The sequence below is a fragment of the Ursus arctos genome, unplaced genomic scaffold (genome assembly GCF_023065955.2).
Source record: "Ursus arctos isolate Adak ecotype North America unplaced genomic scaffold, UrsArc2.0 scaffold_6, whole genome shotgun sequence".
Lineage (NCBI taxonomy): Eukaryota > Metazoa > Chordata > Mammalia > Carnivora > Ursidae > Ursus > Ursus arctos.
In genome coordinates, this window is record NW_026623078.1 from 78290228 (window position 1) to 78304859 (window position 14632).

Genomic DNA, 14632 nt, shown 5'->3' on the forward strand with positions numbered 1-14632 from the left:
ACAGTGGGCTCCTACTACCTGCCGCTACCTTTCTTCGTTCTCCTCCATGTGCAGACACAGCCGGTGGGTAATTTAAGTTTGCAAACAAAATGCACCAAGGCACAGTCTCCCTGGAGGGCACTTTGGCAGCACATTGTGAACAAAAGAAAAAGGTCTTAAAAATACTTCCATGTAGAATGCAGGGGTAAAGTGATGGTTTCTTAGCTATGACTCCAAAAGCATCAGCAGCAGAGAAAAACAGATACACGGGACTTCCTCAGTGTTAAAAATATGAAGCTGCAAAAGCTACCATCAGGAAAGTGAAAGAGACAGAATGGGGGAAAATGTGCAAATTGTATATTTGATAAGGGACTTGTATCTGGAATATATGAAGAACGCTTCTAACAAAAGACCAGAAAGACAAATAACCCCATTTAAAAATGGGCAAAAGATCTGAGTAGGTATTTCTCCAAAGAAGATCTGGAAATGGTCCATGAGCAAACGGAAAGGTGCGCAACATCCTTAGATGCCAGGGAAGTGAAAATCAACACCACCGCGAGATACCACTTTATACCCACTAGGATTGCTATGCTCCTAATAATTTTTTAAAGAGACGGCAAGAATTGGTGAGCATGTAGAGAAATCGGAGCATTCAAACATTGCTTGTGGGAATATAAAACGATGCATCTGCTTGAGGGAACGTTTTGGCAGCCTCTCAGGAGGCTAAACACAGAGTAAGCACATAACTGTGTAATCCCACTCCTACGTACACAACTGACAGAGTTGAAAACACACACACGCACGCACACACAACTGAACAGCATCATTATTTACAATCACCCAAAAGTGGAAAGAACCCAAATGTCCACCAGCTGATGAGTAGATAAGCTAAATATAGTGTATCTAGACAATAGAATATGAGTCAGCAATTAAACAGAACAGGGTATAGCTACATGGATGAAGTGGAAGGATCCAGACACAAAAGCCCCCATATTGCATGATTCCATTTATATGAAATGTTCAGAACAGGCAAATCTGCAGAGACAGAAAGTAGATTAGTGGTTGCCTGGGGCTGGGCGTGGGGGTGGGACTGGGAAATGACTGCTAATGGGTTCATGGTTTCTTTGTGGGACGCTGACAATGTTCTAAAATTGGATCATGGTGATGGTGGCATGACTGTGAATATAACTAAAAACCGTCGAACTGTACGCTTTAAATGAACGAACTATTCGATACATGAGTTACATCTCAATAAAACCACTTTCCCAAGTTAGCTCTAGATGCCAAGAAACATAGCTTTCAAACCTATGTAAGTCTTCATCATGCATATATGATACAAAAATATTTTCTTTTCATATTTTCACATGGTATCTCTTTAGTAAGAAACCACTAAAATGCTATGCAAGCAGTTCATGCAATAAATCGTTTATCATCTGTCAGAAGAAAAGGATACTCTCTGACCTAGGAATGCCTTTGTATGAGGAAATTGTCATGGGTATGTGGATAAATTTCTCTATAAAGGTGTATGTACATTGCAGGATTGTCTAGAACATCATAAAACGGGAAGCAATAGTAGCTATCATTTATTGCATACTTACCATTACATGAAAATCGTCTCATTTCTTCCCCTACGACAATCCTATGGGGAAACTCTCAGTATCATTATCGCCCTTCTGACAGTTGAAGAAAGAGTCTCCAATCAAACACTGACAAAGCAGAGCTGGGATTTGCATCCGAGTCTGTCACATTCCCCGGCCTGCAGGTGCTCCTACCCTCTCAATGACTCTCCCTAGCAGCCTCAGTACCCGATTGCACAATGGCTTTAGAAACAGTCTCGTAACTGAATAGGCAACAGCACAGCATGATATTCACAATTGACTGTCAGGTGAAAAAGACAGGTTTAGAACCAATATGATCTCACTTATTTCCTACATATAAATATGTAAATATAAGTAGATACACATGCAGCTATAGGCACACACACACGCTAACAGTATTTGACAGTGGTGTTCCTTTGTTGGGAGGATTATGTGTAATTTTTATTTTCTTTGTTTTGCTCACCTAGATTTTCTATCATGGATCTTTGTGCCGCTATTTTTGCTCCACAAATTCCAAAAGTTGTTCTGTTTAACCTTTAAATAAACTAAGGTGACACCAATGGATGTAGGACAATACAGGCCAACTTTTTTCTAGGGTGTGAAGGGGACTGGCATTTTCACAAGACTGTGATGACAGCCAGGCTGGTCATTGGGACGAACCCTCACAGTCAGGATCACCTCCCTTCTCCCTCAGGGGTCCTCCTTCTGTCCCACGTCTCATTGCCTTGGCCACTCCACTTGCCCAATGATCAGCTTACATGATAAATGATAACGAGTGCTCTCTTCTTAACAAGACTCAGTTACATTTTATTATGGAATTGATCTTCTAAATGTACTTTTAATTTTTTCTAATTATAATTTAATATAAATTTATTGGAAAAAAGTTAGAATACTCTGGAAAGTACAAAAAGCCAATAAAACTCATCCATCACTCCCTCGCCCTGAATTAATAGGGGACTCTGGGAATTGATAAAGTTGGACTATCCCAAGAAGCTGGTGGGGCCATACGCAATGGGGAGGGGCAACGGATGCCCAAGAATTTCTCATGACATCAGTCATCTACTGAGGCAGCCCAGCGTCATGGGAAAGCCACAGCTCTTCCAGGCTGGGGTTTGTACCAGGACCTGGTGTCAAGGCCCTTCAAGGCAAGAGCAACGCGATAATATCGATGATATTGGAAGGGCTTTAGCAAGGGCTAAGTTATACCCTTGTTTTTCTTGTTGAAATTCTCTGTGCTTTCACCCAGTAAAGCCAAGTTGTGCTGATTCCTAAAGAGGAGGAAGAGGAGGGAGAAATGTGCTCTTAGGCCCAGAGACGAGCATTTCAAGATCGAAGTTCTGTTAATTATCATCCCTGTGACTGTGGTTTTGCCAAAACTGAAGTGCTACAAATTAGAGTTAAGCTCATGCTTTTGGGGATCAGGAAGATGATTTCAGTGTAGAAAATATTCAAGACAATACTAGCATTAATGTGGATGTGTGACAGCTTTAAAAAAATTCTGTCTGCCTTAGCTTCCAGAATTCTCTCTGAGCTGTCTGGGAAGCTCAGTAATATTGCCCGGTTCAAATGTCTACAATATTCTGGTGGCAGCCTCTGGGTCAGACCCCTTCCCAGGAGAGGAGCTGGTGTAGAGCACTGCACATGACACCTGGTTCACACCTCATCCTTTCTCCTCAGACCCTGCAAGCTTCTGCTGGGCTCCCCACTTCAGCACCGCTCTCTCCCACTCATCCTGCTCAACCTGACAGCTGACCATCCAGCCACTTGTTCCAGTCCCATTCTGCTGGATCCATGTTTAGTGAAGGCCTCTGGTGCACACATTCTGTGCGAGGCTCTGGGGGTAAAGGAGTAACCATCCCAATCTCTGCCATCAGAAATGCATCGTCAGAAGTTTTCAGGGGCCAGTCGCTTACTGAGATCCTACTGAGTGCCATGCACTGTTTTCAGTGCCAAGGATGCAAGGACAAATGACCAATGACATTCCTAAAATGCTCTCTGCAACACCCTGGTCAAAAGCCTTTCCTCACTCCCCATCGCTATCCTGTGTGCTATGGTTTACCACCCTCTGAATTTCATCTCTTGCTTAGGCTGGATTCCAAGTCCTCTCAACTTTATTTCTCACCATCCCTTCATGCACATGCCCCTTTTCACTCAGGAGAATAAATAGACCCAACTATCCATCCATCCATCCATCCATCCATCCATCATCCATCCATCCATCCATCCATCTGTCCATCTATCCATCCATCTATCCATCCATCCATCCGTCCATCTGTCCTTCTGTCCATCCGTCCATCCTTCCATCCATCATCCATCCATTTATCCATCCATCCATCTATCCATCATCCATCCATCCATCATCCATCCATCCATCCATCCATTTATCCATCCATCCATCTATCCATCATCCATCCATCCATCCATCCATCATCCATCCATCCATCCATCCATCCATTTATCCATCCATCCATCCATCCATCCATCATCCATCCATCCATCTGTCCATCTATCCATCTATCTATCCATCCATCCATCCATCCGTCCATCTGTCCTTCTGTCCATCCGTCCATCCTTCCATCCATTATCCATCCATTTATCCATCCATCCATCCATCATTCATTTATCCATCCATCCATCTTTCCATCCATTTGTCCATCCATCCATCCATCCATCCATCCATCCATCATTCATTTATCCATCCATCCATCTTTCCATCCATTTGTCCGTCCATCCATCCATCCATCCATCCATCCATCCATCCTTGCCCTTACTCACACAGTCACTGGCTCACTCACTCAAAACCTACCTTTCTGAGTCCCAGGCCCTGTTCTGGGGTTGCTGGGATACTTGGGACCCAGTTTCTTTCCTTGCTAGCTCATGTGGGTAATCAGTCCCCTGAACCTATCTGCCATCCCTCCCACCCCCCCTCCCTGGGAGTGGCTGTCCATGTCAAGAAGTTCTGGTGTGTATGTGTGTGTTATCGTATGTCTGTGTGTGTCTGCCTGCAACTGCGTGTTCCTGAGCGTGTGTGTCTCTGTGTGTGACTATATTGTGAGTGTATCTTTCTGTCTGTGACTGTTTGTGCCCATACGTGTGCTTGGATGGGGACAGGTCCTGGTTCTGAGGTGACTACAGTGGCTCATGGAGATCAAGGCCCCTTACAATGTTCAGAGGCTCCAGGGAGAAAAAGCAGTGGTCAGCAATTGTGGTTTTGCCTTGCACTGTTTCTGAAGTTAAAAAAACACACACAACAAGCGGAAACTCATTGCCCTTTAGTAGCTAAGTCAGATTTAGATAAGCACAGGCCTAGGGCTGGCAGTGAGACTGCTGTGTGACCAGGCAGGCTGAAGACCCCCCTGCCTCCACACCCTGCAGGGGTCCCGTCAGCCCCCATGGTGCTAACCACAATGTGAATACACCCCCCGCCGTGCACAGGAACCCCACCATCTTGTGCATGTCCTTATGATGACTCTTAAAGCACTGCGTGTCATTCCCATTCACAGGAGTAGCCAAAGCCCCCAGATGTCAGTCACTTGCCCTGAATCCCTCCCTCAGCGAGTGACAGGGCTGGAGTGTGAAGCTGGTCCTTCTGCTGGCTTCAGACAGGGCTGACAGCCTGGTCTACGGACTCGAGACAGGCCGCGGCTGCGAACCCTGTTCTGTCCCCGAAGCCCCTGCACTTTGTAAAGCTCTGCATGGCTCACCCTGCTCCGGCCCCATCCTTTGCTCACCATCCAAGTGTTTTAAAGGGAGGGCTCAGCCGGCCGTTGACTTGTTTAACCACCGATTTTCCGTGAAGAAAGACATTTCCTTCAGCAAGATCGATTAAAACAACATACTTGAGGGAGAGGAAAGTTCTCTAAGCCATCGTGCAGTATCGCTGTAACCCACGCCTTTAACCACTTCCTCACGGTATCGGGAGCTCGGGCTTTTTATAGCCACACACAGTGCTGAAAACATTAGAGGGCCCCTTCCCGACGTCCGCATCCCTGAGGCCTACCTGCAGCCAAGGGGGGCTCAGCAGCCCCACCCCGGGGCCTGCAGTTTGCCAGCTCGCTTTGCAATTTAGACCCTGGGGCTTTGACCTTGACTACCTTGACTGCACACGTTTGTGTGTTCTCTTAAGACCAAGCAGATCCAGTGGTCCACCCCTCGTCGTCGGAGAGAAACCCGCGGGTGGAATCATCTTGCCCCTGTGTGTTGCCACCGCGGTTGAATTCCTGGCTCTGGGCTGGCTGGGTATTTACTTTCACAGCTGCTGCTTCTCACCCTGAGCTCAGGCGTTAGGACCCTGTGTGTTACAGATGCCGGAGCTCAACGGCGCAGGGACCTTGCCTTGTGCGTTTTGTAGCAAACCCCACCGACAACAGGAGACTCTGAGCTTACCTAAATGGGTTGAGGACAGAAAACTAATATAGACGACCCCACCCCCCATTCTGCGTGGCTCAGAGCTGTCAGAAACGGCTCCCAGACCCCAGGATGACATTGCTGCTGTGAGGATCCACACCCTATGTGCTCTGCTCTGTCTGGGCTTGGGTTACCACTGGCCTCACCTCTGACTCTGGCCGCAAGGTTCCTCCTTGGTCCTAAGGACTAAGTCGAGATAAGATGGTAATAATGCCACCACCTTTCATTGAGAACCTGCCCAGTGCATGTGGAAGGCTGACCTGGTGGCCAAGGGCTTGGCCTTGGAGCCTGGTCACCCATGGTCACGCTGCGGTTTGGCCTCTACCCAGTCCTCTGATCCTAAGCAGGTCATTTGCCTCTCTGTGTCGTGAGCCCCTTATCTATAAAACGGGACGATAATATCATCTGCCTCATGTGATGGTCGTGAGGCATGAGGTATTATCTGTAAAATGCTGAGGACACACGAGGAACACTCCACCGAGGTTCTCTCTTTTGATCCTTAGGCATTTCACCCTGGGGGGAAGCGTGGGGAGCTGGCATCACTGTGTCCATGGGACTAAGGGGGGAAGGGTGCTGGGTCATTTGTGAAGTCACCATGTGGAGTCGGAGCCAGGTTGAGGGCTGTGTGCAGCGGCATCAGGCTGCATTTAGCCGCTGAGATTCGGAGCCTCAGCCCTACTTGCAGCCAGAACCAGCCCCGGCCCCTGGCCCTCTCCCCACCCCACCTCTCAGCCCTACCTGCAGGGCAGCCTGTCCTCATTGCAATGCCTGTGCTTTGCCCATGGCCCTCAGTCCTGACTGGGGGGCATAGAGACCACTGGAACTTTCTGGAAGCAGTGCTGGAATGTGCTCTCCGACTTCAGGAAATCTGTCCAGCTGGGATCTCGAGAGGATGGGTCTCCTCCCCTCTGGGCATCTATTGTCTGTTTTACACAGTGGGTAGCCGGGCCGCTGACTCAGGTGCCCATAGGCACCTCCCTTTACAGTTTCCAGAATGCTTTCCAATGCTATTCTTCAACGATCCTCTCAAAGACCCAGTGAGAGTGGCGCCGTCTGATATACCCTTTGCTGCATTTGCGGTGTTTTTGCCAGTTTCGGATGTTTTAGCTCAGCATAGGGTCTAAAATGGAAACATGTTCTCTGGAGTCGGCCAGATCAATGCTCTCTTTACATTGGAGTAAGAGCGTGCAGTTCTGCTCAAGAACACAGCGTCTTGTTCAGCCTATAAAAACACATGTGGTTGAGAGCGTGGCCCAGGCGGGCTGCTTGGGCTGGGGTCCTGGCTCTGCCAGTCACCCACTCTGTGATGTTGGCCAAGGTCCTGGACCTTTCTGTGCCTTAATTTCGTCCTAAGAGAAAGGGGTAAATAACCTTTACCTCTGAGAGTTGTGGAGAGGATTTAATGAGTTACTATGTGTGAAATGCTTACAACTATACCCAAAACTTAGCAATTACTCAGTAAATGTTAATTATCATTATTAGTTTTTGTTGTTCCCAAGATCCTAGGTCCTGGTACCTATTAGATACTCAATAAACGAGAATTTCCCTTTTGTCTTGGAGCCTCAGTTTGCTTGTCTGCAAAATGGGGACAGCAGACGTACCTGTCTTCTAGTACGTTGCAGACATTGCAGGAGACACAAAGTTCCTGGGAGGGTGAGAATGTGGCAGGTGTTTGTAGGCGGGCAGTACAGAGGACTCTCCAGCCCAGGCCTCTTAGTACAGAGCTTGCTCAGAGAACTAGAACCTCCCATGCCCCACCCAGGGTCCTGGAGCACAGCAAATTCTGGAGCCCAGCTGCCTGCACCCCTAAGCTGGCCCAGACCCTGACAGCATTTGTGGCTTTGGTCAAGTTACGGAACTTCTCCATCTCTTTATTTTCATTCCTGTGAAAATGGGGACAAGGACAGCAGCTAACTTACACAGCGTTGGTGAGGATGAAAGGGCTAAAGTGGGGGAAGCTCCTGAGTTAACAGTCGACGTCCTCGAGTTGCCTGGGTGGCTCAGTCGGTTAAGTGTCTGCCTTTGGCTCAGGTCATGATCTCAGGGTCCTGGGATTGAGCCCTACATCATGCTCCCTGCTCAGCGTGGTGTCTGTTTCTCTCTCTTTCCCTCTCTCTCCCTCTGCCCCTCCCCAGCGCTCATTCTCTCTCTCTCTCTCTGAAATAAATAAATAAATCTTAAAAATAAACAAACAAAAAACAATCGAAGTCATCGATCAATTGCCCTTGCTGTGTCTTTCCAGTGGCAGTGGTCCCGGTAATAGTTCTGGTGCTGGTAGGCCCACTGCAACCCCCCCATCCTGTTGTCCCTGATGTCATAGTGTTCAGCAGCGTCTGAACTGGGGGTGGTCCGCAGACGGAAGGCCCTGGGGTTGCACCCTAGCCAAGGCACTCAGCCCACCTCTTCCATCCTGGGCAGAGACCAATCCCACCAACAGTCCAGGCCTGGGGACAGACCTCCTGGCATTGCCACCACCTGAGTTCCTAGAGGGGAAAGACTCCCAGCCAGCCAGCGTTTGACAGAGATTTGCATTGACTCTGCTGAAAAATTTACTTGCACAATGACTATGCTTCCATCACCTTCTAGACGGGCATCTATTTGAAAGTCCAACTCTGTCTTAACTGAGCCAGGAAACTTGCTATTCCAGGAGACCCGGGAGCTAGGGGTGGAGGATGTGGACAAGGACAATTCTGGTCCTTGTCCCTCTTCAACCACCATCAGCTCTGGGTCTCAATATACAGCTTTAGTCAGTGATCACTCTGCCCAGGGCCCGCCCTTCCCAGGTAAGGAAACAGAGGCCTCGTGAGACACTCGTTCAAGATCACAAATGGTGTCGATATGATATCGATCAGTCCTGACCTCCCAAATGCCTGTGGGCATCTCTGGGAAGGGTCCTGGGACTTCCAAGTGTGGATGAACGATGCCGAGCCCTGATGTGGCCCCAAGGTCTCTGGGCTGAGCAGGGGGCGGCAGGGGAGGAGACGATCTAGACTGTTCCTCCTGAGTCTGCGTTCTCTTCCAGGGTGGCTCCGCGTTCTCCCCAGCTGCTGTCATCAGCCAGGGGAGGGCTCAGCAGCAGGCAGCCGCTTTGGCAGAGGAGATCAGCTGCCCCACCTCGTCCATGCAAGAAATGGTGTCCTGTCTCCGCCAGAAGCCTGCCAGTGTCCTCAATGACGCCCAGACCAAGGTGGGCACTTGAGTGTGAGTTGGGGAGGGACACTCTCTGATCTTTTCCAAATGGAAAACTAGGCCTAAAAAGGAGACCTGACCCACCCAACGCTGCACAGGGGGTGGATGACTGGCCACGGCTAGAATGTGCCCTCCCTGACCCCCAGCACCGTGCGTGGGCCCAGCTCATGATGGACCAAGCACGGGTACTGAAGGTGAACAGGTCTCTCTGCCCATTGGATTTTATCTGTAAAATATAAATGTAAAATATAATGTGGGCTTTATAGAGTAGGAGGATAAAATGAAGTGACACAGATCCAGGGTCTTGACTGTGCCAGGACGGTGGTCGCACTCCAGCCGGTCACAGCCACACAGATGGAGCATGATGGTCATACCTGTGTGGATTTGGGCCACCCCATCCTCTTAGATAGGACAGCTATGTGCTCCCTTTTCCACCTGAAAAGATTCTGCTCACAGCCTGTGGTCCCTGGCTGTCCCTGACATTGATGAAGGGGACACTAGCAGGAGGAACTATTGTCATCAGAGCCAAGGGCTTGATGCCTTCAGCCCAGGGCCTGGATTCACAGGCCTGGAGCAGGTCTGACCCTCAACTCCCCTAGGTGTGAGCTACTGGGAGAGTGGCTAGAGCTGGTGAATTTCTCTATCGGAGCCTGCCTTTGGCCACCACCTACCTACTCCTCAGTCAACGTCTACACCCGCTCACTTACACACCTAGGAGCTCAGGCCTATAGCCTCCCTGGGGCTCTTTTGTCACCTCGGGGTGGGGGGGGGGCTCTGGGGACCACCCATTGCTCAGAGAGAGACTCGCCTTCCAGTCCCTGGCCTGGTGTCCTTCCCACCTGTTGTTCATGTCATTTTACTCTGATTTCCCAGTACAGCCCAGATGGATAACCAGCATCGGTGTTCATTACGGTTAAAACCTGATTAAGTGAAGCAATGCAACTGATTCTTCTAGAACCATTTTTTAAAAGAAGGATAAAATCCGTACACATAACGGCATCCCTTTGCTCCCAATGTAGCTCCTGGCCGTGAGTGGCCCTTTCCACTACTGGGGTCCTGTGGTTGATGGCCAGTACCTCCGAGAGGCTCCGGCAAGAGCTCTTCAGAGGACACCGCGGGTGAAGGTCGATCTGCTGATTGGGAGTTCTCAAGATGACGGGCTCATCAACAGAGCGAAAGCTGTGAAGGTAGGCAGAGAAGAGCCTCAGAGTCCCCTGTTGGCTGTGCCCCAGTGGCTCAGGACCTCAAAGTCTGACCTTGGTCCAGAGTCACTGACTTACTCGCTCATTTACAAAATAATCTGTAAAACACTACTATGAGCAAAGGCTCTGTAAGGAGCTTGGGAGACAGCAATGGGGGGAGCTGTTTCAGACGTGAGACACAAGCAGGGCTGTGAGCAACACCGACACCTTCACCCCCACATCCACAAACCCCGTCTGTGGGTGAATCACCATGGGAAGCAAGGCGCAGAGCCTGACCAAGGAGCTCTGTGACCTTCGGGGCTCCAGGCGCTGGATACCCCTGCCCCCTGAAGGACGCTTGCCCCACTGAGGCCGGGACACCCAGCTCCCATGCTGGTTTTCTTCTCCGGGAAACCTGGGCAGGGGCTGTACCCTGCACCCAGCAAAGGCGACTTCGTGTGGCCGCTTAGAGACACAACAAAGTGGGAGAAAGTTGTAAGGTCTGCTGTCTGTTTTAACACTCACTTCCTGCTCTGACCACATGCCCTCACGCCTCAGGATGTGGCTCACCCTGGAAGAGGCCGAGCACGCTCTCCTCTGGCCTGCCCCCCCGCCCTTGTCAGGCTGCTCTTAACAGATCCTTTAAGGCGTCAGGCCTGGGATGGTGGCCGCGGCACGTGAAACCCAGGGAGAGGACACCCACCCAAGCGTGGGGCTCTGTCGGGCCCTGTTGAATCTAAGGCAGTGCAGCTGGAATAGAAAACAATCATTCACGCAGCCTCCCAGGATCCTGCGTCGCCTTGCGTTGCCCTGTTCCCTCCGGTAATATGTCTCACTTCGGGGAGTCTGGCTCATAGCAGTGAAAACAGCACTTTTCATGATATATATATATACAGTAGTATTTATCACAACGTGAATTATTGTGGCAAAATGTTGGACGCAACCCAAGTGTGCATTAACGGATCGATGGTGGACGAAGTTAGGCTACATGCAAACTATTAAATATTAATGCAGATGGTGAAAGGGGTGAATCCGATTCGTCTCTACTGGCTTGAGGGATGCCTATGACAGGTTGTTAAATGGAAAACAAACAACAAGAATGCAGACGAATTGTAAAATTAAGGTGGCATCCATATTTTTTATAAAAAAACAGCCTGTATCCATCTGTAAATATGTAAGTGTGCATAATTTTATGTTTCTTTGTGAACGGGTTATAGTGTGGGAAGCAGGCATTATACATTATACAGCAGGCATTAACATTGGCTATCTCAGGAGTGTAACAGTGTGAAAGAGGATATTATGAATTTAATATTACTAATAATACTACATATACATATATGCGTAATGCACATATGCTACATATAACATGCATGTGTGTGTATATATGTGTACAGATACATAGAGTGTGTGTGTGTGTGTGTGTGTGTGTGTGTGTGTGTGTGTGTTGGGGTGGTTTGTATGCATGTGTGTTGGGGGCCTTGGTGTAGAGCAGAACTTAGTCATTATTAGCTCCTGTCCAGCTGGGAAAGAACGTTTGCATCTGATCCATCCCTGTGTCTTCCAGCTGAGCACCTGCATATAACACAGCCCTTACTTCAAGGGGCTGTAACTTAATTACTGAACCGGACTGACACTCAGGAAGCCCTGAAAAGATGCCCCTTCCCCACCACTAGCCCTGGGCCTTTCTTCTCTAAGCTAGTGGGTCTTTGAATGGCTTTTGATCTAGCCCCTTCATAATTTAGGCATGAATCATAGACATAGCTGAATTGCTATGAAAGGCATGGGCATAGACATAGACATAGCTGAATTGCTATGAAAGGCATAGGCATAGACATAGACATAGCTGAATTGCTATGAAAGATTCATGAAAACGTAACAAATTTAAAGCAGGAGAAAGAAAAGAGCGTTTTAAGATGTATGCTGCCCCCTCTACACGCTGTGTGCTGGAGACGATGGCCTGTGGCATGGGCAGCATGGAAGGAAACAGCCGCTCGCCATGGACCCTTTCCCACGCAGTATCTCATCTTATGTTGCCCTCTGGGGATATGGGGATCTTTGTGCAGAAGAGACTATATCCTCACAACTCTGACTCTTTGGACCGTGTGCTGACAATTTATCCCAGCCACCTCCGACTTTAGAGAGAGGAAGAGCTACTTTTCTACTCCCAGGAACCTGGGAATCATCCTGAACGGGTGGAAGGGTGCAGGCCCTGGCAGCTCGTTCCCATATCCCTCGACCTGCAGGTCTGGGGGTTGTGGGGGGGTCTCTTACTGGCGGATTTGGGGGCTGTGCTGGCCTCAGTCTATATTATCTGATTATGCCAGCCCATTGTAAGAGGGGCTGTGTGGCCATGCGGCCGCCTTGCTCTTCCCTCCTCCCCTTCTGCAGCGTGTTTGGAAGTCTCTCATCTCTGTCCTGAATCGCTGAGCCCCCCAGCCAGGAGTCTGGATCCAGAGGACTAGGATTCCTCCTTAGCAATGTGTTTTCATTCCTCTCATTGACTTTCCCTTGGAGGTTGTCAAGGAGATGTTTCCTTGGTGCACTTGCGAAGAAAGATGGTGTCCTGCAAAGGAGCTCACAGCCCACACCAGGGTGGGGCTGGGAAAGTGTGGCCTCAGTCCGGGCACCAGTGTAGGGAAGGCGCCGGGAGGGCTCGGCGGAGCAGCAGGCAGCCCTATTCCACGGTTGTTATCCAAACCCCAGTCCTGGGGCAGAGGCCCCCTGGGCCTACGTACTCCTGGTTAGAACCTTCCTCTCTTGCTTCCTGTCTCTGCTCGTTCTCTTCTGAACTTGCGCTAGTCCGGCCCCTGCATGGTTTTGTGAGCCTGCGTCCTGCCCAGAACTCACCTGGGCGCTGCTGTGGGGAACGGAGAGGGAGCGGGGAATAGTGATGGGCGAATGTGAAGCCAGAGCCAGGACTCTGATGCCCTTACGTGCTGATGTCTCCTGAACAGGTCCGTCCAGCCCGGTTTTATACCTCCAGCCCGGGCTTTGCCCTTGGACTCTAGATTGGTTTGGCCTACAGTCTAGTTGCTATCTTCGGTTAGATGTCTCAAGCTTCCCGCTCATTAACATCCAGAAGGGACTGCTGATTCCCCTGTGCCCCGCCCCAACCAGCCTGTTCTCCTGCTGAATTCATCTCAGGAAACAGCGACTCCTCCGTCCGCATGCAGGGCTGCAGGCTAACGGTCATCGTGACTCTGCTCCCCTCCACCCCACCAGCATCGCGTCAGCAAACCGGCTGGCTCTATCTTCCAAGGGCACCCATGGTCCAGCCGGCCTCACCACCTCTTCTGCCATCACCCTGAGCCATGCCGTCATCTTTCTCCAGGATTAGCTCCCAGCTCGCTTTCTGCACCCCCTGTGATCTATGAGGACCACAGTGGCCAGAACCATCCCTCTACATTACGAGATCTTGTCACCCCCCTACTCAGAGTCCTCCTGTGGCCTCAGGTCCCGCAGAGGGAAAGCCGTAGTCCCAACAATGACCACTACTCCATGCAGCCCCGTCTGCTCTCTGACCCCACCTCCTGCTACCCTCTCCCCTTGCTCACTGCCCTTAATCCCAACTGATCGCTTTGGTGTTCCTCAAGTATGCCGAGCATTCTCCCATCTTAGCGTCTTGACACATGCTGTTCCCTCTTCTAGAACGTTCTCCAGATAACTCACTGCCTCACTTCTTCAGGGTCTGCTTCTTCAGAGTACTTGCTTGACCCCCCAGATGGAGAAGGCAGCCATATCCCCAGCGTTCTCTCTCCCCCTCCTTCTGCTCCCCATTCTCAGCACTTACACCTCTTGAAATACTATGCTTTTTTTTGTCTATTATATTTCTTCCCCAACTAGAATGTGAGGTCCGTGAGCACTGTTTTATCAGTTTTGCTTTCTGCTTTATCTTCAGTGCTAGGGAAGTGTCTGGTATACAGTAAGGGCTCAATGACTCTTCATTAGATTGAAAGAATGAAATTTGGGGGACCTGACTATGTGCACGAATCTGACCTAGGAGTCTTCAAGGAAATAATTCATCCCAAACAACCCTATGATCTATGATCTGTGATCTATGATCTGTGATCTATTCAGACAGGAAAGCAGTTCAGAGAGAGAGCAGAATTCAAATACAAATCAAACTCCGGGATCTAAGTCCAAAGGCATCCTTTTCCTGCCATAGCCCTCTGGGAAGAGCCAGATCCTCCCTCCAAGAGCTCTCTACCCACCAACGAATGTGGTGGGTACTCGTGTGGTCAGAAGCACAGCTAGAATGAGGGCTGCTGTGTGTGAAGG

The 14632-nt window shown here is 49.7% G+C and overlaps 2 protein-coding genes across 2 annotated transcripts in view; one reads left to right on the plus strand and one right to left on the minus strand.

Annotated features, from left to right (window-relative positions):
* Positions 1-14632, plus strand: part of TG (thyroglobulin) — a 244300-nt gene that overhangs the window by 199702 nt on the left and 29966 nt on the right. Inside the window, exons 43-44 of the mRNA XM_026495381.4 lie at positions 9007-9171; positions 10193-10360. Of these exons, the coding sequence (XP_026351166.3) occupies positions 9007-9171; positions 10193-10360 (333 nt within the window). The remainder of the gene's footprint in view (positions 1-9006; positions 9172-10192; positions 10361-14632) is intronic.
* Positions 1-14632, minus strand: part of SLA (Src like adaptor) — an 81675-nt gene that overhangs the window by 44663 nt on the left and 22380 nt on the right. The window lies entirely within an intron of this gene.